Below are 25,819 nucleotides of genomic sequence, written 5' to 3'. Positions count from 1 at the left end.
TCCCTGCATTAAAATCACTGACCACTAGGAGCGCTGACAATGGATGTGCATTTTCTTGTTTGCTTATGGCCCAACACAGTTCGAGTGCAGTCAGTGCCAGCATCGGTTTGTAGCGGTAAATAGACAGCTACGAAAAATATAGATGAAATCTCTCTTGGTAAATAGTATGGTCTGCAGCTTATCGTGGGATATTCTAACTCAGGCAGCACTAAGAAAACAAATATGAAGATTTTTCATGCAGGTGCAATTACAACTGACATTTTGAGTAATGTTACTCAACTGAAGCTCTATTGAAACACCAAGTGTGAATCCCCTATGTGGGCTATCTACATCATCCATCTGTATCCTAGCAGGATCAGTGGCTCAGGCCCCTCTGCGCTCCAAAGCAGCCCGAGAGCTTCAAGTTCCTCGCTTTCCACATCAATAGGGAATTATCACGGTCCACACATACACTCCTCCAGCTTTTGTAAAATGTACTTAGCAACAACAAGAAAAAATGTACTCACCCTAATCCTTTTCCTAACTTTATACTACTAAATCTACCTACATATTGAACTTCTATCCTCTCAGTCCGGAGGCACAATGTATGAATTTATGTTTGGATCAGAATCGCTGTTATAATCATTGGCCAGTACTTAATTCTAAGTAAAACCACAAGTCCAAATTCGTATCTCTGTCCATGGCTAATTTAGGAAAGGGCCAATTTTATCTGACCGGAGGACAACACAAGTTGCAACAATTCAATTCTGTCAATGACATTTGGCTTGATGTGATGGGTGTGAAGCCAAATCCAAACTGGCTTCCCTTGACACTTTTCTTTGGTGTGCCAGAATCATTCACAGTTGAGCTCACTCAGTTTAGCTCAACACTTGGCTGTTATTGTCAACAACAAAAAATATCAAGGGAGGCCAAATTCTCACTGGATTCAGTTGCATTGAATGCTACGGGTGGCAACAATATCAATCTTTTTGACCAGGCAGCATCAGCTAGATGGGCTACGCTGTTTAGCTCGCTCGGATGCTTTCTCCAGTGAGATAGATGCAGACTCTTGCAAATTGAAGGAAAAAAATAGTGTATGTTATTTGTACATTTTGTAGGGAACCACTGGCATCCATCCACTGGCATCCACGTCACTGTTTCAAAGTATACAATAGGCCAACATAAAATCTAACAGACATTGTCATCTTCTCATTGGTTTATTGTACAACAACATACTTTGTCTCACTTGAATTAATTTGTTATTTTTAAACCTAATAAACATACAAGTAGGTTCCAACATCTGGAGAGAAAAAAATTCCACCCAAAAGAAAACAAAGAAAACATTATCCAATCACAATAAACAACTGCACATGATTTCTCACCAATGGTTACTAGTCAAATATTAAACGGTTACAGGGCTTGTTGTGAAATTCTGCAGGGGTGGGAGGGTGGTTTTCCTCATATGTGTCATCCACAGCTTGGAGAATGTGATGAACTGCACTCAGCAGCAGGATGTCAGTGTTGCAGCTCACAGACAACTCACTGGAGTAGTTCTTAACTGGAAGCACATAGGACACAGGCAAACCCACCACGTCTGCTGCCTTCTGCATCTGTGGCACAGCAAAACACATGATAGATTGCAAATAAAACTGTTCCATCATATTATTGAGTGAATCTAAATTGATTAAAACGTTTGAATTACTTAACGTACCTTCTCCTGTAGGATGCGGCTGGAGTAGACAAACTTCACATCCTCTTGGACGGCATGACACACCTGGTCCACATGGGTCAACAGAACCACCTGGGGGATGTCTGGAGAGGACGGTGTCATGTGTGTGAGGGAGAGAGTGAGAGAAATCAGTTATAGCTATGATATGCAGTTAAACATAACATCAACTGATATCAAAATTGCCCTCTGAAGTTTTGGGATGAGCTCACCCAGATCTGTGATTTCAGCTTGAAGTGTCCTCAGTGTCTCTGTAAGGTCATCACTGGTGGACATGATTTGGCAGGCATTCAGAACGAACACCGCACAATGGATTTGGTCATTTATCGATGGAACAGGTCTGTAACCTGGAGTCTCTGCTTTGATGGGCGCTTCACTTTGAAACTATTGTGTGGGAGAATCATTTTATTGATGAGAAGCAAACAAAACAGATACTGTACATTTAGTATGTTTATCTAAGTTGGTTATAACAGCATCAACAATAAAACATTTAAAAAGTAGACTTCCAAGTTTACATGTGTCAAATGTGGACAAACCATAGCAAGCAATATAAGCCCATCTCTTCTGATATTTATCATCAGTAAGACTAACGGTTTTTTCAAATCTTGATTGTATTGTTACATTTAGATAGGTAATACTATACATCATGTCCCTCGGGGGCATATCCCTTGATAACAGCCAGTGCGTCTGTGAGAGTCAGGCCAGTCCTCTCGCCATCCCCCAGAGCCAACACATCACAAAGGGTCAGAGCTGTGGGCTTCCCCCCTCTCTCTGACCGGATGTCATACGACTTCAGCTGGGTAGATAAGGAGAGCGGACAGTGTTTTGAGAGCACGTTTTTTAGACAAACTCAGATGACTGCTAAAGAGACAGACATACAGAACACACATTTCCTCATCCCTCCCAACCACAGGACGAGTCCTCACACTCATGAACACATTGATATGGAAGTCCAGATGTTCCCAAACATCAAGCATGTCTCTGTCTGCTACAAATTATACTCATTGGGTTTCTATCTCAGTCAAGGCACTATCTACAGTATCTTAAAGATGCTAGTGAGTCTACACCACTTGCAGTCTTCCCATTTTTCTGCCTTAAAATGTCATATTAAAAATGTTATAAAGGAAATACTGTAACTTGGAAAGTATACCCACTACATATACAAAGTTTCCATACTATGCGTTGTGCATGTAATATGAAAAATTATGAAAGTGTTTTTGTTAAGAGAGGGATGTATTTTGACAAGCTATAAGAGAATTGTTTTCCATAATATTTACATACTGAGTAGTTACCACCCGGAGTGAGGTCAGGGAGCGTGCCAGCCTGCCAGAACCGCCCCTTTTGAGCAAACTATATAAATGATGGGTTAAGAAAAAAACACATCAGAACAGAAAAATGTGAAGCTGTCCTCTTCCAAAGTGAATTGAAGTAGGACTATCCTATTACTCAGCTCAAACCATCGATACGGCTGGCTAGCCTATCTTCAAAGAAGCCTCTTCAAGAGTGAATGGAACGAAAGTCAACTCTGTAGTTCTGTTCAGGACTTCACGACAAGTCATCGGATATTGGACAACGACAAAGAAGGACAACAATAGAAGACTTGTTGGAACCATTTCGGACTATCAAAGCCTTCCAAGCATGCCGCAAAAAGGCCCAAACCCCTTTCCAAGGCTGCGCTGTTCACCAAGAGACCCCAGTGAACCCAGGCATTTTTTTTATTTTTTTTAACCTTTATTTTACTAGGCAAGTCAGTTAAGAACAAATTCTTATTTTCAATGACGGCCTAGGAACAGTGGGTTAACTGCCTGTTCAGGGGCAGAACGGCTGATTTGTACCTTGTCAGCTCGGGGATTTGAGCTTGCAACCTTCCGGTAACTAGTCCAACGCTCTAACCACTAGGCTACCCTGCCACCCCAGGGTAGCCTAGATACATTCATAATTTCTTACTCAAAGCGGGTGGCGGTTTGTGTGCAAAGCATATGGTTACTGTAGGTGAGAATAATTTCTGAATGTACCAATGTTAAGTGTCCCTGTCCCTCTCTCTCCATCTCTTCTTTAACAAGCATCAACATTGTTGTCATTCCGCTAGGGACTTGTTTTCAGCGTATTACGTCTCCAGTCAATAACAGGTGCAGAGTGTGTATGTTTATCCTGTATTCCCAGTTAATTAGCGAGTAAATAAATAATTAAACTAATTTGTGTAGTACTGAATCATAAATAAGGCTTGGGTTATTACAGATGCAAGGAGGTTACAACTGTTCAGAATGATGATATTAGACAAGGTTATGATTAATAAGTTGACTGTTTATATGATGTGATAGGTAAACACCTTTTAGAGTTTCATTCGGGAGATGGTAACTCTTTAAAAAACTGCTCTTGTGGTGTCCCAAATCCTAATGAGTTAATTGTTACCTGATTAAGTTAATCAGGTAACAATTAAACGTACTTAGTTAATTAGATAAATAACGGTCTTCAGATGAATTTTAAAGTCGTCACGACAAAAGCAATCAATGCATCCTCATTTTGTATTTCTTAGTAGTTTGGAAAATTATACTGAACAAAAATATATACTCAACATGCAACAATTTCAACGATTTTACTAAATGTATCTACCCCTACAAAAAAATTCTATAAATTATAATCCACATAATTCACATTTCCTGTTGGCGTGGTTACACGTGGTCTGCAGTTGTGAGGCTAGTTGAACACCGCCAAATTCTCTAAAATGACGATGGAGGCGACTTATGGTAGAGAAATGAACATTTAATTCTCTGCCAACAGCTCTGGTGGACATTCATGCAGTCAGCATTCCAATTGCACGCTCTCTCAAAACATGAGACATCTGTGACTTTGTGTTGTGTGACAAAACTGCACATTTTAGAGTGGCCTTTAATTGTCCCAAGCACAAGTTGCACCTGTGTAATGATCATTCTGTTTAATCAGCTTCTTGACATGCCACATATTTCAGGTTGATGGATTAACTTGTCAAATGAGAAATGCTCACTAACAGGGATGTAAACAAATTTGTGCACAACATTTATGAGAAATCAGATTTTTCTACATACAGAAAATGTCTGGGATCTTTTTACATGTTGCGTTTATATTTTTGTTGTGTATAAAATAATGTAGATTAGGTTGTGTAGATGGACAGGAAAATAAATAAGTGGATCCCTTTTCAGATTACATTTTAAGGCAGCAAAATGTGAAGACTGTGCAATGGGTGTGTAGACCTTCACTGTTTGTATCATGCAAAATACTCCTTGTTTCAGATGATTTACTTTATACCTTCTTGATGAAGCCCTTTGTTGCAGTGCCAATAAAAGGCAGGAGAAGGACTCTTCCGAACATCACAGATCTGACAGAGTTGATGAAGCTGGATTTTCCTGACCCAGCAGGACCCATCAGCAGAACTCTGACCCGGTTTAAAGACCGGCAGGCCGGTTTGAAGGAGACCAGATTCTTCCTCAGTGACCACCTCCCTCTGGTTAAATGGAATTGCACAGAAATAGTCATAATATTACATCAGATCAGACCTGGGTGGAAATAAGTGCTGTCAGAGTTAATCAGACATTTTGCCATTTAGTGCACTCATTTTTTATTGTGATTAATCGCATTGTCTGAAAGCGTTGGAAATACTCTAAACATCCCAATAGATCTATACAGCTAAAATGTACAATGCCATGTAAAAACTAGTTGACACTGAGGTTAAAGAAAATGTGCTTTCTAAATGTACCTAATTTGGTAGTTACTTTAGACAACATCAGACGTCAATATAATTGTAATGGTTTTTTGCATGGAAAATTGTAAATAACAGGCTCAATTTGAGCAAATACGGAATTTACCATTAATCGCAATTAAATCCCAGCAAATCCTGCAAATAACTCAATAAAACAATGTTCTTGTTTGACAGCCCAAGTTCAAAGACATGCTTAAGTATTTGTATTTTAATGACTTATTTTCTATGTATTTGCAAATAATGTTTCCTATGATGACTATTTGAAACTATTTTCAAATAGGCTACTTGTTTCCAAACATATTTAAAATACACATAGCACCAAACAGACCTAGGTTCAAATACAAATGTCTTTGAAAATACACTTGTCAATGTATGAGTATTTTCAAATACATTGCCAAATATTCAACAGCTTGTATTTTCTAAGAAAAGATATTCTAAAACTTACTTTGAAATGTAGTCTATGTGAAAGTCATTGAAAAACCTTAGATAGTATTTGCACCCAGGTCTGCATCAGGCTTCAAATAGTGTTTCTAGTTGTCATAGCAGAAGCAGACTGCTTAAAGTTAATGAATGTTGGACTCCGTAAATTAATTAACAATGTGACCTACTCCTCAGTCCATGGCAGCTCTCTCCGTGCACCTTGAATATAAAATGAATAAGAGCATAATCACTACAAATAACAGTACAATAATGACAGAAATTAAAAACAAATTTGGGTGATGAGTAGTTATATTTACTTCCAACTCGATACAGCTCAACATTCAGGTACTCCGGCCCCCGCCAATAACCCTGGTGATACATAATATCCCACGATTCCACGCAAATGGATCTATTCTCGGTGTACAACTTTAGACAATCCCCAAACTTCAAGCAACCATTTGACATAGAGGTTGAAAAATGCGTCGCCTTAGAGTCATCCAGAACAGGGAAGTGTGTTACTTCTTGATGGTTTATTTCGAAGGCAAATGCGTCTTGGTCCTCACTCTCATTAGACGATTTACTTAGGTAACCCCCCTTTACATCCCCAGAATTGAAATACACTATTACAACGAATCTTCCTTCTTTGTCAATTTTAGATCTCAGCGTATGCATGTGGAACCCATGATGGCTTCCCTTGTAGAGCAGGTGAAGTTGGGCAGGTTCGGGAAGGAGCTTCAACAAATGCGTCTCTTGCTCCAAACTCAATTTAGCTACTACTGAAGCCATTAAAAAAACGTGATGTCACGATGAAATCTACTACAGCTATGCAAATAAAATAATTCCAAGTCTTATTTCTGAGCCGGTTTAATGGATAGCCTACGAACCCGCACCACATCAATAGTAGGCCTAGAGTGTTTCAGAGAAATTAAACCTGTCACCAATCATAAAATATTAGCCAACCCACCCTAGGCTACCAGGAAAATAGAATAGTTGTTTACGAATTGCTCACCCTCCCAATGCCTTCATGTCCGGTCCTTTAGGCGCAGTTATTTTGTGCACAGTAAATGTGGGTTGGGCTACAGTAAGTTTCGTTTTTGTGGAATATCTCATCTCCGATAGTCAGTTATTCAGTTATTTCCATATATGTGGATATGGCCATTCCACAGTGAGACCATTATTGATAGCGGTGCGGACATTTTTACAAAACAGACTACTATTGGAAATAGGCACACATATTTGATTTGCATATAGCTCGTCGATTTCGTAGCAGGCTAGTTATCTCCGCTTGATTTCCCCATGGCCCATGCAGCCGTATCTGCACTGGATTTGGGGGGAGAGAAACAGTTGTTACAGTTTTTTCCCGAACCTGTCCGACTTCACCTGCTCTACAAGGTGCCCAACCATGGATTTAAGATGAGCGATTTGATTTCTAAATTCGATCAAGAGGGAAGATTCATCGTAATCGTTTATTTGGAATCCGGCACGATGAAGGGGGGATATATGAGTAAACGACCTGGTTTTTATTGCCAAGAGGACAGAGGGGCATTTGTCTTCGAAATAGACCATCAAAAAGCAAACGTCTTTCCTGTCGTGAACCACCATAATTCAATCATTTTTAATAGAGAAAAAATAGGCTTTGGGGGTTGCCTAAACATTTACAGCAATAAGGACAAAACACTCTGTGTTGATGTGGGGTTCGATGATACCTACACACCCACCGATTGGAGTGACGAGTTTGAGGTGCCCTTCATGGTTGTGGAGTTGCATCGCATTCAAAGTAATTCTGCCCCAATACAATGTGATGAATTAAATGTACTCTCTGAAAATGTCGTCTAGGCCTACTGTAATTGTTTGTTATTTTATGTTCAAGGTGTTGGAGATGTGCTGCTGAACCCTTGGAGGGAGCTGTCGTGGACTGAGAAGTAGGTCACATTGGAAATTAATTTCCAGAATCTATCAATAACAAAGTAATCTGTTATACACCAGTAGAGGCTAGTCTGTGGCTTAGTATTGGTGGTCTAAAAGCTGTCTGCAGGCTGTCTGATGTAATATTACGACTCTTACTATGATGTCCCATTTTACCAGAGAGAGGGGGTCACTGAGGAAGAATCTGGTCTCCTTCAAACCGGCCTGCCAGTCTCTGAACCAAGTCAGGGTTCTGCTGATGGGTCCTCCTGGGTCAGGAAAATCCAGCTTCATCAACTCTGTCAGATCTGTGATGTTCGGAAGAGTCCTTCTCCTGCCTTTTATTGGCACTGCAACAAAGGGCTTCATCAAGAAGGTATAGTGTCTGAAACAAAGAGTTTTTAGCAGATAAGATTGATAATGCCTTGACAGAGATAGAAAGCTAAGGATTAACATTTGTAACAGACAAGAGAAATGCTTGATACTTGAGAACATCTGGACCATATCAGTGTGTCTCTGAATGTGAGGACCTGCCTTGTGGGTGGGTGGATGGGAAGGGATATATACCAAAGATACTCCCCTTTCATCTATGGATATACTGTATGTTTGTATTTTTGGGGGTCATTGTCTGAGTTTGTCTCTTACAAAAGACTGATAACATTGTCTGTCCTCTCTCTATCTACCCAGCTGAAGTCATATGACATCCGGTCAGAGAGAGGAGGGAAGCCCACAGCTCTGACCCTGTGTGATGTGTTGGCTCTGGGGGACGGTGAGACGACTGGCCTGACCCTCCCAGACGCACTGGCTGTCATCAACGGGCACGCCCCCGAGGGACACAAGGTAGGTAGCATTTGTTTTCTTTCTGGGAGTAGCAATGTCTTCATGATGATTCCTAGCCTTGCTTGGGATAAAGATCAAATGAACCTCCATGTAATATTTTACTGAAGATGTTATATTATTAACATGTTATGCATATTATTCACTTTGTAACCAACATACACACATTATAGCTAACATAGGGACAGGGCCGTGAACCCAGGCCACTGGGTTGCATTATGTCAATAGGGTTAACCCACTTTGTGGGAATAATAACATGGCTCATTACTGGATCGCAACAATATTAATTAATTTGTTCTGTTTGTTTTTATGGCAACACAATGACATTGTCCAACACAATAGTTTCAAAGTGAAGCGCCCATCAAAGCTGAGACTTCAGGTTACAGACCTGTTCCATCGGTAAATGACCAAATCCATTGTGCGGTGTTTGTTTTGAATGCCTGCCAAGTCATGACCACCAGTGAGGACCTTACAGAGACACTGAGGACACTTCAAGCTGAAATCTCAGACCTAGGTGAGATTTCAGAAACACACACACATTGACTACTGTATCCAGATGTAGGGATCTTAATTTGAGCCAGTTTGCTTCCGCAGGAAATGTGAATTATTATGTGATTATAATTAATGCACATTTTTGCAGAGGTTGATACAATTTACCTAAGGCAAATCAGTCTGAAATGTCAATGTGGAAATTACAGACTTCCGAATACTTTTTAAAGCTCAAATACCCTACAAGTTTGCATTTCCTGCTGTGCAGGAACATTCTCAGCAGCGAAAGAGTGATACAATTAAGATCCTACATCTATATGACACCATCCTCTCCAGACATCCCCCAGGTGGTTCTGTTGACCCATGTGGACCAGGTGTGTCATGCCGTCCAAGAGGATGTGAAGTTTGTCTACTCCAGCCGCATCCTACAGGAGAAGGTAGGTTAAGTAATTCAAACGTTTTAATCAATTTAGATTCACTCAATAATATGATGGAACAGTATTTTTTTAAGTTTTATTTGCAATCTATCATATGTTTTGCTGTGCCACAGATGCAGAAGGCAGCAGAGGTGGTGGGTTTGCCAGTGTCCTATGTGCTTCCAGTGAAGAACTATTCCAGTGAGTTGTCTGTGAGCTGCAACACTGACATCCTGCTGCTGAGTGCAGTTCATCACATTCTCCAAGCTGTGGACGACACATTTGAGGATTACTGCCCTTCAACCCCTGCAGATAACAAACCGTCCAGTGACGGTTTACTGTTTGATAAGTAACTGGGTAGAAAGGTGTTGTGCTGCAATGCATGTGTCATAAGCAGTGTTGGGAGTAGTTACTTGAAAAAGTAATATTACATGAAAGTAACGCATTACTTGTTATATTACTTTGTGTTGCTTTCACGAAAATAAATCTCAAAACCTTAGTTTGTTTAACTTTCTGAGCCTCAGAGGGAGGTAAGCCACGCACACTCTACAAAAGATAGGTTCATCAAATTCTTTCTTTTTTCTCCTTTAACCCAATCAGGAACATCTTGGTCACAACTATTTCCTAACTGGTGTAGTCTGATCTATTCACTGATGTATTTATGTTTGCATTGAAGATTTATACCAAAGTATAGGTAGCCTCTCACACAAGACAACCTTTTTATGCACTGTGAGATGCACAGCAGGTTGTTGGCACCTTAATTGGGGAGGACGGGCTTGTATTAATGGCTGGAGCGGAGTAAGTGCAATGGTATCAAATACATCAAACACATGGTTCCATGCATTTGATGCCATTTCATTCGTTCGGTTCCAGCCATTATAAGGAAGAGTCCTCCCCTCCGCAGCCTCCACTGGTGAGATGTAGGCTAAGCATTGTTGTTTTCATCCATTTTAAAATCAAGAAAATATCGCCCTACTTTTCTGTAAATTCAACCATCTAAATCAATCATTCCATGTGTCCTCCTTTGGCTTGATATAAAACAAATTGTACAAATTGATAATCCACAAACTGCAGCCATATTCCAGCGCACTGATCATAAAATTGAAAGTCTGTCTAAACAATGCGCAGTGGTAATTTATAGTCTATATGCATAGGCAATAGGCATACATACAAAACTACGAGTAGACCATGCTATTTGCTGAATCATTTCATGAAGATGGATAATTTGGAACAGGGAAATCATTTTAAGAGAGTCTGCTGTCAGATAAATTCCCTCGCATTGGGAAAGTTAAATTAATGAAAAAATAAAGGTAGAAAAATAGGAATTGACTATTTATGTCATCCAATGAAATGGATGTTGTTGCACAACCGAGCCTATTATATAAGCAAAACCTCTGTATTTGCAGCCAGTGTGCCGCCAGTGTGACCATTGCATAGAGCGCACACTTGTCACGAGACGGTGAAGCCCTTTACTGGATGTGCTATCACAGAAGCGATCAATGGCAAATATCAGAGGTGCGCCCTCTATCAATTTTTGTTGACAGCTGTCGTAACAATTCTCCAAATAGCTTTCTCCGCTCGCCGGAGGACCAAATGACGAAACAAATCCAGATCAGATCATGGAAACGATGGGGAAATATTTTCTGAATAAGTAACGCTTTACTTCCCCAACATCGGTCATTAGAAGATGTTTGTAATGTCTATGTACGTCTTTAAATGGTACCGTGAGCTTTCTCATGGATTTAAATGGGGTTCATAGGTTGGTTATTTTTCAAGATACTGTCTTTCACCATTGTTGTTTTTTTCTGCTCTGTTTCAAATGTCATTAACTCAGTTTTTGTTGAAACCTCCCAATGCCACTTAGGTTATTTTAAACAACTCGCCATTGGAGTACAGTCAACATAATAGTCATTGCAATATAAAAATGTAGAACAAACTATTGTTTTGTAGTTAACAGCTAGCCATCAACATGCTTCTGATCATTGGGAAATATGAAAAAGTAAAAAAATACTTGTTCCAAAGATATTCCTAGGTTTTACACACACAAGTAAAAAATACTGAATGTTTTATTATTTCCACTTCATAAACTGAAGACAATTTTATTTTAAATGGACCACAGTTCTGAGTCGACCCCAGTCCTGGGGATAAGCCTGGACTCCTCTTAAGTCGTGGGATCCCAGCCACTATCTCTGATTCGATGCCACACTCGTCCTTTCCCTGCAGGATCTTGAAGAAACCTACAAAAGAGAACACAGATCAGTAAGAGCAAGTGGGTTGAAAAGTTTTTTTCACAGGACTTACAATGTTTCCTTGTCGACTGCGTAGTAACACAGTTGGTGCTACTATAAATGGAGCAATACCATTTAACAGTATGACCCTTCAATAAGTGGCCACTTTGACATTTAGGTTTCCAATGATGGACCACAGTGGCGTGTACTATTAGCCCTTAACAGTGGTGAGTTTAGCATGTAAATCTTGGTGGGGCAAAAAATAAACAGTTGGAATGCATGCCAGCAAAGCCACAACACAACACTAAACAATACATTAATTGCACTATAAAGGTGACAAACGGTGTCCACAAACTGTTAGGACAGCTTTTTGTGGGCCCTTATTACCACTGCTACACCTGGCTATCAGCGGAGCCTTGTCTGGCAGCGAAACAGTTAATTCAGTCTCATTTACTGCTTTTTAACAAAACATAGCTGATATGGCTGACTTGATTAAACAAGTGTGGTTTCTAATGACAATTGAGATGTACTAACTACGACATAAGGGGACGACAAGTCGATAAGAGGCAATCCGTAATATAGATTAAGACAATGAGTGACCTAGGATGGACATAACGTTAGTCAATATAACCATTTGTTTGGCACTTTTGAAATGTACAGCGACAGAATTCAGAACATGGGCCAATCTTATAGTGCTCTCCCTGTACACCAAGTCAGAACCGTAGGATAAATAAATGGGGCATCTAAGTAGACAATGAAAGCTCTTACAATATTTGATGAATACATTTCTCTAAAGCAGGTTATAGGCTAATAGACCAAATCTCACTGGCGATACTAACCTTTGGCCCTGACCACATTTAAGTCCACCCTTATAATCAGTGAAATAAATAAGTGTATTTTCCTAGGTGAACAAGTGGGATGCACTGATGAGCGCTACATCCCGAGGGGTTTGTGCTGATTGTACGGAGATTGTGACAGCCGGTTAAATGGCGTCCCTTGACAAGGCAAGAACAAGATGTATGTCAGGAGAAGTAAAGTATTATCATAAGGAGACTTATACCTGGAAAATGGAGGAGGAATGGAGGGAAAAAGAGAGGCAGAGGAGGTCTAAGAGAGAGAGGGAGGAACAGGTTGAGCTTGAGTCTGTTAAAAATGGAAGGGAAAAATGAGATGGTTTGTTAAAGAAAAATGGTGGAAAATGTAAGCAGAGTGAGTTGAAGACAGGAAGAGAAATGGAAGTGAATGAGGGCAAAGTATCGGAGGTGGTCGGTGTGGTGAAGTTCTCGGAGCCTGAGGCTTGCACCGAGGGTCAGGATAAAGATGAATCTGACAGTAGGAGTGAAGTTTTGGGGAAAAGTGGGCCCTTGCATTTTGGCTGATCCATTTGATGTTTCAGGGTGGGTTAAAACAGAGTTGGGTGCTGTGGAATCAGTTAGGGTAACTAGAGGTGGTCTTGTGACAATTGTTTGTGTTTCTGCTGGTCAGAGGGAGCAGGCACTCTGCATTAAACTAATGGGGCAAGAAATGTGAAGGGCACCATTGAAAGGAGTGATTACTGGGGTAGAGGTAAATGTGAAAGCTGACAAACTGAAGGAGAAGATTCCCGGTGTTTGATGCTCGTCGTTTGGTGTGACGCAGGCAGGGTGGCGTGAGTGGAGAAACAGAAGCGTCATTGTCTGTTCTTATGAGTTTTGATGTTATGATCTTATGAGTCTTTGCCCGACAAATTGATGTTAGGATATATAAGTTATCCTGTACGAGCTTTTATACCAAATACATTAAGTTGTTACATGTGTCAAGCTTATGGGCGTGTGGCACCAGTGTGTAGGAGGGAAGTTCCTAGATGTGAGAAGTGTGCAGCAGGGCATGAGACAAAGGAATGTGTAGCATTGGGGAAAGTAGTGATATGTGTTAATTGTAGGCGTGCCCATGGGGCTGGGGATCAGAAATGTCCCGTGCAAGAAAGGCAGGTTGAGGTTTTCAGAGTTAGAGTAGTGCAGAAGTGGTCATATGCTGAGGCAGTGAAGAAAGTAGAGGAAGATGGGTCAAGGGGAGGGTACCTGAGAGGAGTGGTGTGAGTAGTAGATTTGTACCAGTACAGAGGGATAGGGCAACAAGTGATATATGTTTAAGCAAGATTGTATTTATAGCAATTCTTATCAACGGTACTGTAGGGACGAATCTTAAGTTAAACCTCATCAAAGAAGAAGAATAAGTTTCGTTTCATATCCAGTGCTTTGGGACATACGTTTTCCAACTACCTTGCGCTCCAGTCTACTTTGAGCCATAAAGGCAACATTTGTGAAGCCAGAATACAAATTAAACGATGAAAAAGCCTGGAATGAGGAGAGATGAATAGAAACGATTCGGTTGGTCGTTTTATGTGTGGATTAATTGTCGGAGTAGAGGTCTTTGTGCATTTCAGGTAAAATAACAACCGAATGTTTATATCCCAGGACAAATTTGCAGGCAACAATAAGCTAGCTAAATAGGACAAATTAGCTAGCAAGTGCAAGCTAACTAGCTAAATTTCTATACATATTTAATGATTTTCGACCTATGCCCAAATTAATGTAATTGGTTCAGAGTTTGTTTTAAAAATTTTAACCTGCGTGTCGTGATCGCGTTTGGAGAAGGGGGACAAAATAAATATATGCACGATGGCGCACGCGCGCAGCCGGTTTGAGTTCCGTGTTCAGAATGAGCGTCGGGGATTTTAACAACCACCCCCTACTGAAGATGCCATCCTCCAATTACCCATATGTGTAATGTAATGGAACTAAGTCATGATCAAGGGCTAGGTACGTCGGTGATCACTGTTATTTTGTTCTCAGCCAACACTACTTCAATCCCCCTACCCTACTGTTTTTAATTTAATGAGTTTATAAAGGGAATTTTGAAGGTAACCGATGGTTTAATTATAGCCAGTAACTACTGTACCATACATGGACTAAGATGTCGCGGATTTAGCCTACTGTTCACTGTCCTAAGATGCTGGGAGTGTGCTGCTTACCGGCCCATGGAGGATCCTGGCGTGGACTGAGAAGTAGGCTATGCATATCATTATTTCTAATATTTTAGAGAACAAGGTTGACATGGTCATTTATACAGTCAACTTATTAGCAAGGTCCCATTTTCAATGACCAAATATTTACCCCACCAAAATCAAGAAATTGGTTGTAGCCTTCTTGCTATAACAAGGCAAACACATCTGATGACTAAACAATATTGCATGGTATTTATCACTTCTCTCAAACTCATATCACTAGGGACAGGGATGCTCTGAAGGAGAATCTGGTCTCCTTCAAACCAGCCTGCCAGTCTCTGAAGCATTGTCGGAACTAGAAGCACAAGAATTTCGCTACACTCGCATTAACATCTGCTAACCATGTGTATGTGACAAATCAAATTTGATTTGATTTGAAGCGGGTCAGGGTTCTGCTGCTGGGTCAAAAAAAATCCAGCTTTATTAGCTCTATCAGATCTGTGATGTATGGGCGAGTTGTTCTGCTGCCCAATATTGGCATTTCTGCCGAGTTGTTTACCAAGAGGGTAGGCCTATTAGTATATCTGTCATCCAAGTCCCATTTCTTCATCTGTTTTTGTTATCATGTTATGACTACCTATTTTCCACCTAATGACAGTTTGAGTAGCCTACAAAAGCATTTCAAGCTTTTATTGATAAGGAAAATCTACCTTTTATACAAGACCAATCCATTTATATTGTAGATGTTGTGATCTACTGTACATCTGATTTGACCCTTCCAGCTCCCCTTCATGCAGCTCATGCTATGACATCCAGTCAGAGAAAGGGGAGAAGCCCACAGCTCTGACCCTATGTAATGTGTTGGCTCTGGGGGATGTGAGACGACACTGGCCTGACCCTCCCAGACGCACTGGCTGTCATCAACGGGCACGCCCCCGAGGGACACAAGGTATACATACATACATACATACATACATACATACATACATACATACATACATACATACATACATACATACATACATACATACAGTGGGGCAAAAAAAGTATTTAGTCAGCCACCAATTGTGCAAGTTCTCCCACTTAAAAAGATGAGAGGCCTGTAATTTATCATAGGTATACTTCAACTATGACAGACACAATGAGAGAGAAAAAATCCAGAAAAATCACATTGTAGGATTTTTTATTTATTTATCTGCAAATTATGGTGGAAAATACATAAGTATTTCGTCACCTACAAACAAGCAAGATTTCTGGCTCTCACAGACCTGTAACTTCTTCTTTAACAGGCTCCTCTGTCCTCCACTCATTACCTGTATTAATGGCACCTTTTTGAACTTATCAGTATAAAAGACACCTGTCCACAACCTCAAACAGTCACACTCCAAACTCCACTATGGCCAAGACCAAAGAGCTGTCAAAGGACAGCAGAAACAAAATTGTAGACCTGCACCAGGCTGGGAAGACTGAATCTGCAATAGGTAAGCAGCTTGGTTTGAAGAAATCAACTGTGGGAACAATTATTAGGAAACGGAAGACATACAAGACCACTGATAATCTCCCTCGATCTGGGGCTCCATGCAAGATCTCACCCCGTGGGGTCAAAATTATCACAAGAACAGTGAGCAAAAATCCCAGAACCACACGGTGGGACCTAGTGAATGACCTGCAGAGAGCTGGGACCAAAGTAACAAAGCCTACCATCAGCAACGGCATTGAAGATGAAACGTGGCTGGGTCTTTCAGCATGACAATGATCCCAAACACACCGCCCGGGCAACGAAGGAGTGGCTTCGTAAGAAGCATTTCAAGGTCCTGGAGTGGCCTAGCCAGTCTCCAGATCTCAACCCCATAGAAAATCTTTGGAGGGAGTTGAAAGTCCGTGTTGCCCAGTAACACCCCCAAAACATCACTGCTCTAGAGGAGATCTGCATGGAGGAATGGGCCAAAATACCAGCAACAGTGTGTGAATACCTTGTGTAGACTTACAAAAAACGTTTGACCTCGGTCTTGCCAACAAAGGGTATATAACAAAGTATTGAGAAACTTTTGTTATTGACCAAATACTTATTTTCCACCATAATTTGCAAATAAATTAATTAAAAATCCTACAATGTGATTTTTCTGGATTTTTCTTTTATCATTTTGTCTGTCATAGTTGAAGTGTACCTATGAAAATTACAGGCCTCTCATCTTTAAGTGGGAGAACTTGCACAATTGGTGGCTGACTAAATACTTTTTTTGCCCCACTGTGTATGGCACAATACACATGTTATATTCACATCGTTATCTTGGAAATGTGTATTTTCATTCATTTTTGTTGATCTGTCTGCCTTATGTGCAAGTGATCGTAGCAATAGAATGAATAGAACAGGCTTGGAACCTCTGACCCTGGCAATTGAATGTGGATAGGATTTGAGGAACTAATTTGTATTTCCTGTGTTAATAACATGAACAACATATTAAATTGTTGTGTATTCTACACTTTTTGTGAATGCTTATCAATGAAGAAATACCCAAGTTGAATATTGCACCAGTCAATATGGAGAAAGTAGAGAAAATGACGACTAAAGCAGAATTCAACAACATAAGCAGTTTATGAGGAGCTTTTAAATATTACGAGCGTAAAAGGCCGGTTTCATATACACATTAAGCCTAGTAAAAAGCATGGTAAATATAGAATCTCCATTGAACTAGCCTTTAGTCCAGGACTAGGTTTAAACTGAGTCTGGGAAACCAACCCGAAGAGCATAGAATGAATCTACAATTTAAAACGGATCAGTTATGAAACCCAGACATCCATACTGAGGATTATGCAGGACACCCTCGCTTTGAATTAGAAGGCAGGGTGGTGGATAGGCCATCGAGAGCACCCTCTGAGCACAGCCTTAAAATATTTATCTAAAGCCGGGGTATCCCCGCCACTATCTCGGATTCAATGCCACACTCATCCTTTCCCCGCAGGATCTTGAAGAACCCTTCAAAGAGAACCAATACAGATGAGTCATACATTAGGCCGAAGGTATCATATCACACCATTATACTGCATGTCACATCAACAGTATTACACATGAAGATATTGACATGTCCATCTATACAAAGAAAAATAAGAGTTGAGTCAGTGACAGTGGTATGCAATGGTGTCTGCTGTTAGCCACCCTCACCATTGTCACCCCAGTCTGTGTTCCAGGAGTTGGCAACCAGCCAGTAGGGGGTGTTATTCTCCTTTCCCCAGCCCAGGATCTTGATGGCATGACCCCCCAGCATCTGTCCAGTCACATGCTGGTACACACCTGGCAACATAGAACAGAGATAAAGTGACCCCTTAGGAGTCTACAACCTGTCAGATCTGTGAGTACATGCATAGTCTATGGAGTGTGTGTGTGAGTGTTTGTCTGTGCTTGCGCCTCTGTGTGGATGTGTGTGTGAGAGAGGAAAAATAAATATAAGTCTCACCGGTCTTGTAAAGGAGGAAGTCCTCATAGACAGAGAAGGCTGCCTCCACTGGGCCATTCTTATAGAGCTCAGTCATGATCTGCTGTTCCTTCGGGGGAACGCTGTATGTCTGCTTTCCTACAGGGGGCGACAGTGGTCAACACACTGAGGTACACAGTTGAGAAGTGGTGTAAAGTACTTAAGTAAAAAATACTTCAAAGTACTACTGAAGTAGTTTTTTGCAGGTATATGTGCATTGCTATTTATATTTTTGGCAACTTTTACTTTACTACATTCCTAAAGAAAATAATGTACTTTTTACTCTATACATTTTTCCTGACACCGAAAAGTACTTACATTTTGAATGCTTATCAGGACATGAAAATGGTCCAATTCACACACTTATTAAGATAACATCCTTGGTCATCCCTACTGCCTCTGATCTGGCAGACTCACTAAACACAAATGCCTCATTTGTAAATAATATCTGAGTGTTGGACTGTGCCCCAGGCTATCAGTACATATTTTATATATATATTTAAAAAATGCTGCCATCTGATTTGCTTAATATAAGGAACATTTATGCTTTTATTTTTGATACTTAAATATATTTGTGGCAATTACATTTTCTTTTGATATTGAAGTATATTTAAGACTAAATACTTTAAAACGCGATAATGTGACACCAGATTTAGCTTGGAAGTCATTTAGATACACTCGTACAACATTAAGTCTGAAGTTATATTCAACATTAGTACACAGTGAGGTCTCTTACCGAAGTGTTTGTCCTTCTTGTAGGAGGGGGTGTATCCAGCGTTGCACTCGGACACACACTTAGGCGTGTCACCCTCACCTGTGCAGGGGGGGCGTGTTCCGTTCACGTGATGCTCACACGGAGCGATGCTGTAAGGTCTACAGCCTGTTTGAGACACACAGTCACTAAGGATGTCATTTTATCCTCTAGAAAGACAACAATATAGTCCACTGCTGACATTTATATTACATCCATATTGTAGGTTTCACAATGCCAGTGCCAGAGCCATCCATAACTCACCTATATTGGATCCGTAGAGCCCTCCTGTAACCAGCCCAGACTCAGCCCAGTAGTCCCAGGCAGCTGATGGGAAGCCCCCCATACACCTACACACACACCCCTCAGTCATGCCATGTGAGCTTGCTTACAATGTCATGGTGTCATGAGCTATCACATACACTGCTATTGGCTGTAGTATACACTGTGTGTACAAACACTAAGAACACCTACTCTTTCCATGACAGACTGAACAGGTGAAAGTTATGATCCCTTATTGATGGCCATCTGGCCAACTTGACACAACTTTGGGAAGCATTGCCGTCAACATGGCCCAGCATCTCGGTGGAATGCTTGCGACACCTTGTAGAGTACATGCCCCAACGAATTCAGGCTGAGGGCAAAAGGAGCAACTAAATATTAGGAAGGTTTCCTTAATGTTTTGTACACTCAGTATATAATGTGAATAAGCTAAACCTGCTATACTTAAAGCCAAACACACACTCACCCCATGCCACAGGCATCACAGCATGACAACAGGTCCTCAGCTGAGATCTCCACGGAGACCTTGCCATTGCTATGGATACAATACCTGTCGGAGATGGCCTCAGCTGCCCCAAAGGCCTGTGGGTTGGAAATGCATGGGAGAGAAGGTTTAGGAGGCACAGCTACTCAGTCATAGCTACTAAGATTTCAGATGAGTTATTCTCCTCTATCGCCATCTCCTATCGCACTAACACAGCGATTAGGCCCCTTTTAAAGGCTACTATCTCCTCCTTACTCCTATTTTTCCCTAATATTTTCCTCCATTCCTCTCTCCATCCATCCACCGTCTTACCCAGCAGGAGCCACAGGATCCCTGGTCTCTGATCTCTTTGATGGTGGGACAGTTGGGCCACTGCAGCCGTGCGTCAAAGCTGTTTGGCAGACTCATGTCCTCATCAGACTGCATCCTGTGGAGGGAGAAGAGGAACAAGGTTGGGCTTTGATAACTTACGTTGGCCTGCATGTGTAGGGTGGCATTAATATGAGAGCAGTATGAATTGGGTCCATTTTGGTTAATCCATGCAGACAAACACACACACTCACAGCTCTGGCAGCCTGGGTCCCTTCAGCAGGGTTCCACACAAACTCTTCACATAACTGATGTCAACATTGTGGAAGTTCTGGCCAGCCTGGGGAGATGTAAAAGAAAAAAGGAAAGAGTCAAGAGGGAGATAGGAGTGAGAGAATATGGAGAGATGAAGATCGGTGGAAAGATTTCAAAGATAACAATTGCATAGACTGGGTTTATTTCTTATATTTGAATGAGTTAGATTATTTATCTATAATTATAAAATGATCTAATCAGCTATAACAGGAAGACCTGGTAGGATTTACCGTCCATGTGGTGTCTGCGTTGTTGATGTACTGAACCATCTCAGGAGACAGTAGAGGGAGGCGGGGCTTAGCCCAGCTAACAGACAGGGCCGAGAGAAGACAGAGGAGGGCCAGACGACACATCCTGGAGGTGGACAGGAGACAACATGACTTAACTTTTGTATTTCAAACCGTGATGTAGGCTACTCTTTGTCTACTGAGTGTAAGAATAGAGTTTTGAGGTTGCAGTTCAGCACCTGTCACAATGCAGCCTCCTCCCGGTAGACCACTAGAGCTGCAGAGGTGGAAGTGAGAATGAAAATGTACCTTGAGTTCTATGGTTACTTATTAACGAGAGCTTTAAATAAGTGGTCCTTACTGCAGGCTATTTAAGAAATAAGGACCGAAGGGGGCAGGGCTGGACAACCGCATATGGGGCCCTATTTTTATTTTGGGGGGGGAGAAAAAAAAACTATTACTGTATTTCAACATATTTTGCCATGGTGCACAGAGAAAAAATGCTGTTTTTAGCTCATCTTATGCTTTTGTTCACCCATGAGGGTGAGAGAAAATGTTGCAGTTATACAGCAAATGTTCTGCAATTCTATACATTTGCTATCAAAAGCGACTAGTTCCAGCCCATAGTGTCACGTATACTCCCTCGCCGGCCTCTACGTCATCAGGCTGCTGATTATCCCGCACACCTGTCACCATCGTCTTGCTCACCTGCGCCTCATGACACCTGGACTCCATCACCTCCTTGATTATCTTCCCTATATCTGTCCCTCCCCTTGGTTCTTTCCTCAGGTGTTATTGACTCTGTTTTCATGTCAGTGCGTTGTTTGTGTTGATTGTTTCTTTTATTAAAACACTCCCTGAACTTGCGTCCCGATTCTCAGCGCACATCATTACACTTAGCCTTGATATATTGTCCATATACCACAAACCACTGAGGTGCCTTATTGCTATTATAAACTGGTTACCAACGGCAATAGAACAGTAAACAAGTTGCTTTCCTTCATACTCGTGATATATTGTCTGATATATAGACATGGCTTAAATGCTGTTTCATTCAATCAGCATCCAGGACCCAAACCCCAAAATTGCTGGTTCAACTATACACAGTATTTCTTAGTAATTATACACTTGTCAGATACTACAATATAAACTGTCATTCCTCTGACGTAAAATGAACACTCTTTAACACATTAACGTTTCGCTATTGCAAATACTAGAGTTGATAATAGCACAATCAATTAAAAAAACCTCCCTCTTCTTACAGTGACAGGCTCTGGCAAATAAACTATGGCTCGTTCTTTCATACCATTACAAGTCTACCTCACAAATACTGGCATCTAGAGAGAAATACCCAGTTAAAATAACAATCCAGAAGAACTCCTTATATCTACCTGTATGGTTTGTGTGGTAGAAGATCCTCAGACAGTTAATCAGTCAGTCTGTCAGTTCTTCTCTTATTCTGAATCTCTATAGACTCTCCTGTTTTAAAGGAACCTGGATTACTGTCACATGACCAGTCCAGTCTTTTGCCCTCACATAAATATCACATGATTGTGGCGAAGGCTATTTCCGAGGGCACTGATAACAAGAACCCTGAAAGTTATTGTAAAATGTTTTCCTTGGATTGATACCATTTATGAAAGTCAAAGTTAATGAGGATCAGGTGCTCATATGTCTGCAACAATGTTAGAAAACTGTAAGGAAAAAAGCATTCCCTTTCTTCCATTCAGTTTGAGTTATGAAATGTTTGAAATAGAATGTGCAGTCTTACATAAATGAAAATCACTGTTTTTGCAGTCTTTTCCCCCAGGACTTTGAACTAGCATGACTTGAGCTCGTCTTAAATGAGTGTACAATTTTACTGTCTGTAAACTATAAAACGATCATCCATTGTCTTGTCAGCAAAGTCAATGTCCAAAAAAACAGGGTTCAATTACAAAGGACCAACATTGACCTTTGTGACACTGATGAGGCAGAAAAGAAAACATTCAGAAACACTTTATTTGGAGTCTTTTATTATTTGTTCAATTATGTACAAATGAAAACCTCACATTATATGGAAATAGTCATGTCTTCTTTAGTTGTGAACAAGGATATACCACACTACTGCAGCCTTCCTACTCACCAAAGCTCTGTGTTAAGGACACTTAGCAGCCTGCTACTATGTGTTCTGCTGCAGTCCCGCTTCTACCAGTCTCTGTATCAAAAATCTAATCAAATGTTATTTGTCACATGAGCCAAATACAACAGGTGTAGTGTAGACCTTACAGTGAAATGCTCTCTTACAAGCCCTTAACCAGCAATGCAGTTCTAAGAAAAATAAGTGTTAGAAAGTATTTCCTAAAATAAAGTCAAGAGATTCTTGAAAGTAGCCACTCTTTTCCTTGATGACAGCTTTGCACACTCTTGGCATTCTATCAAATCAAATCAAACAACTACCTTATACACACAAATACACACAAATGTAAAGGGATGAACTGACTTCACCTTCTGGATGATAGCGGGGTGAACAGGCAGTGGCTTGGGTGGTTGTTGTCCTTGATGATCTTTTTGGCCTTCCTGTGACATCGGGTGCTGTAGGTGTCCTGGAGGGCAGGTAGTATTCCCCCGGTGATGCGTTGGGCAGACCGCACTACCCTCTGGAGAGCATTGCGGTTGAGGGCGGTGCATTTGCTTTACCAGGCGATGTATAGGGGGGTGCTCCCTCTGCTGTTTCCTGAAGTCCACGATCATCTCATTTGCTAGGTTGACGTTGAGTGAGGTTATTTTCCTGACACCACTCTCTGAGTGCCCTCACCTCCTCCCTATAGTCTGTCTTGTCGTTGTTGATACTACTGTAGTATCGTCTGCAATCTTGATGATTGAGGTGGAAGCGTGTATGGGTACGCAGTCATGGGTGAACAGGGAGTACAGGAGAGGGCTGAGAACGCACCCTTGCGGGGCCCCAGTGTTGAGGATCAGCGGGGTGGAGATGTTGTTTCCTACCTTCATAACCTGGGGGTGGCCCGTCAGAAAGTCCAGGACCCAGTCCAGTTGCACAGGGCAAGGTCGAGTCCTAGGGTCTCGAGCTTAATGACGAGTTTGGAGGGTACTATGGTGTTAAATGCTGAGCTGTAGTCAATGAACAGCATTCTTACATAGGTATTCCTCTTGTCCAGATGGGATAGGGCAGTGTGATGGCGATTGCATCGTCAGTGGACCTACAGTGGACATATTCTCTCAACCAGCTTTATGAGGTAGTCACCTGGAATGCATTTCAATTAATAAGTGTGCCTTGTTAAAAGTTAATTTGTGGAATTTCTTTCCTTCTTAATGCGTTTGACCCAATCAGTTGTGTTGTGACAAGGTAGGGGTGGTATACAGAAGATAACCCTATTTGGTAAAAGACCAAGTCCATATTAAGGCAAGAACAGCTCAAATAAGCAAAGAGAAATGACAGTCCATCATTACTTTAAGATATGAAGGTCAATTAAACCAAAACATTTCAAGAACTTTGAACGTTTCTTCAAGTGCAATCGCAAAAACCATCACGCGCAATGATGAAACTGGCTCTCTTGAGGACCGCCACAGGAATGGAAGACCCAGAGTTACCTCTGCTGCAGAGTATAAGTTCATTAGAGTTAACTGCACCCCAGATTGCAGCCCAAATAAATGCTTCACGGAGTTCAAGTAACAGACACATCTCAACATCAACTGTTCAGAGGAGACTGTGGGAATCAGGCCTTCATGATTGAATTGCTGCAAAGAAACCACTACTAAAGGACACAAATAATAAGAAGAGACTTGCTTGGGCCAAGAAACACGAGCAATGGACATTAGAATGGTGGAAATCTTTCCTTTGGTCTGATGAGACCAAATTTGAGATTTTTGGTTGTGACACCGTGAAGCATGGAGGAGGAGAAGGCATGATAGTGTGCGGGTGCTCTGCTGGTGACACTGTCTGTGATTTTATTGAGAATTCAAGGCACACTTAACCAGCATGGCTACCATGGCAGACTTCAGTGATACAACATCACATTTGGTTTACGCTTAGTGGGACTATCATTTGTTTTTCAACAGGACAATGACCCAACACACCTCCAGGCTGTGTATGGGCTATTTGACCAAGAAGAAGAGTGATGGAGTGCTGCATCAGATGACCTGACCTCCACAATCACCCGACCTCAACCCAATTGAGATGGTTTGGGATGAGTTAGGCTGCAGAGTGAAGGAAAAGCAGCAAACAAGTGCTCAGCATCAGGGATGCAAACTGGTGAGGGCCCAAAAATTCTCTGGCTAGCTAACGGAGAATTTGATCCAGCTAGCAAGATAACGTTACTTAACTCTAACAATACTTGTTCCACCACACTTTCTCCCTCACCTCAAACTATCCAAATGGCAGTTGTTTTTCGGTTACAGCACATGAGGCGTTGATGCTGTAACTAGCAAATTGGTTGTCTCTTCTCCCTTCAGTAGTGTGCTGTATTCTGTTATGTGAATGGTTGGCTGAGCCTTGGATACAGCCAGTATTGCTCCAAATGCGCATCACTCATTCGCTTACAGCCAATAGTGTGATCCGATGCCAAGCCCGGACGCCCAAATTTTTCTCATTAGATCTACACAAGTCACTTGGGTCATCTATTTTTGATTCAAAACGACACATTTCGCCGAAAGGTGACTAGTTTGCATCTCTGCTGCATATGTGGGAACTCCTTCAAGACTGTTGGAAAGTATTCCAGTCAAGCTGGTTGAGAGAATGCCAAGAGTGTGTAAAACTGTCATCAGGGCAAAGGGTGGCTACTTTGAAGAATCTCAAATATAAAATATATGTAAGATTTGTTTAACACTTTTTTGGTTACTACATGATTCCATATGATATGTGTTATTTCATAGTGTTGATGTCTTCACTATTAGTCTACAATGTAGAAAATAGTAAAAATAAAGAAAAACCCTAGAATAAGTAGGTGTGTCCAAACCTTTGACTGGTCCTACATGTGAGGGGGGGGGGGGTAGCCATTTGATTAGCTGTTCAGGAGTCTTATGGCTTGAGGGTAAGCCTGGGCCGTACGTACTACCCTCTGTAGTGCCTTTCGTTCGGAGGCCGAGCAGTTACCATACCAGGCGGTGATGCAACCATGCTCTCGATGGTGCAGCTGTAGAATTTCTTGAGGATCTGAGGACCCATGCCAAATCTTTTCAGTCTCCTGAAGTGGAAAAGGCGTTGTCGTGCCCTCTTCATGGCTGTCTTGGTGTGTTTGGACCATGATAGTTTGTTGG

At 41.3% G+C, this 25,819-nt stretch overlaps 3 protein-coding genes across 4 annotated transcripts in view; 1 reads left to right on the top strand and 2 right to left on the bottom strand.

Annotated features, from left to right (window-relative positions):
• Positions 1 to 22,063, bottom strand: part of LOC135557294 (uncharacterized) — a 43,905-nt gene extending 21,842 nt beyond the window's left edge. The window contains 10 exon segments of the mRNA XM_064990478.1: positions 17,630 to 17,699; positions 17,886 to 18,014; positions 18,178 to 18,294; positions 18,932 to 19,075; positions 19,211 to 19,296; positions 19,695 to 19,810; positions 20,025 to 20,139; positions 20,276 to 20,361; positions 20,567 to 20,690; positions 21,955 to 22,063. Of these exon segments, the coding sequence (XP_064846550.1) occupies positions 17,630 to 17,699; positions 17,886 to 18,014; positions 18,178 to 18,294; positions 18,932 to 19,075; positions 19,211 to 19,296; positions 19,695 to 19,810; positions 20,025 to 20,139; positions 20,276 to 20,361; positions 20,567 to 20,689 (986 nt within the window). The 5' untranslated portion in view covers position 20,690; positions 21,955 to 22,063.
• On the bottom strand, positions 1,178 to 6,945 carry LOC135557697 (interferon-induced protein 44-like). Of its 2 annotated transcripts, none has more exons than XM_064991218.1 (7): positions 6,871 to 6,945; positions 6,050 to 6,080; positions 4,991 to 5,186; positions 2,349 to 2,501; positions 1,918 to 2,089; positions 1,691 to 1,791; positions 1,178 to 1,589 (listed from the first exon to the last, which is right to left on the bottom strand). In XM_064991218.1, exons 3-7 carry the CDS (start codon positions 5,105 to 5,107, stop codon positions 1,371 to 1,373), a joined length of 762 nt encoding a protein of 253 aa, XP_064847290.1. In that variant the 5' UTR covers positions 5,108 to 5,186; positions 6,050 to 6,080; positions 6,871 to 6,945; the 3' UTR covers positions 1,178 to 1,370. The 2 variants fall into 2 exon arrangements, with proteins under 2 accessions (XP_064847290.1, XP_064847289.1); XM_064991217.1 differs by lacking the exon at positions 6,871 to 6,945 and adding an exon at positions 6,179 to 6,864.
• On the top strand, positions 6,933 to 10,007 carry LOC135557696 (interferon-induced protein 44-like). Its single transcript, XM_064991216.1, has 7 exons — positions 6,933 to 7,638; positions 7,732 to 7,783; positions 7,947 to 8,142; positions 8,454 to 8,606; positions 8,946 to 9,117; positions 9,429 to 9,529; positions 9,643 to 10,007. The coding sequence occupies exons 1-7, from the start codon at positions 7,158 to 7,160 to the stop codon at positions 9,859 to 9,861; spliced, it is 1,374 nt and encodes a 457-aa protein (XP_064847288.1). The 5' UTR covers positions 6,933 to 7,157; the 3' UTR covers positions 9,862 to 10,007.
• Positions 22,064 to 25,819: the final 3,756 nt, after the last annotated feature.

This window comes from Oncorhynchus masou, chromosome 16 (assembly GCF_036934945.1).
Source record: "Oncorhynchus masou masou isolate Uvic2021 chromosome 16, UVic_Omas_1.1, whole genome shotgun sequence".
NCBI lineage: Eukaryota > Metazoa > Chordata > Actinopteri > Salmoniformes > Salmonidae > Oncorhynchus > Oncorhynchus masou.
The sequence above is the reverse complement of the archived record's forward strand: the minus strand, read 5'-3'. Positions and strand labels throughout refer to the sequence as shown.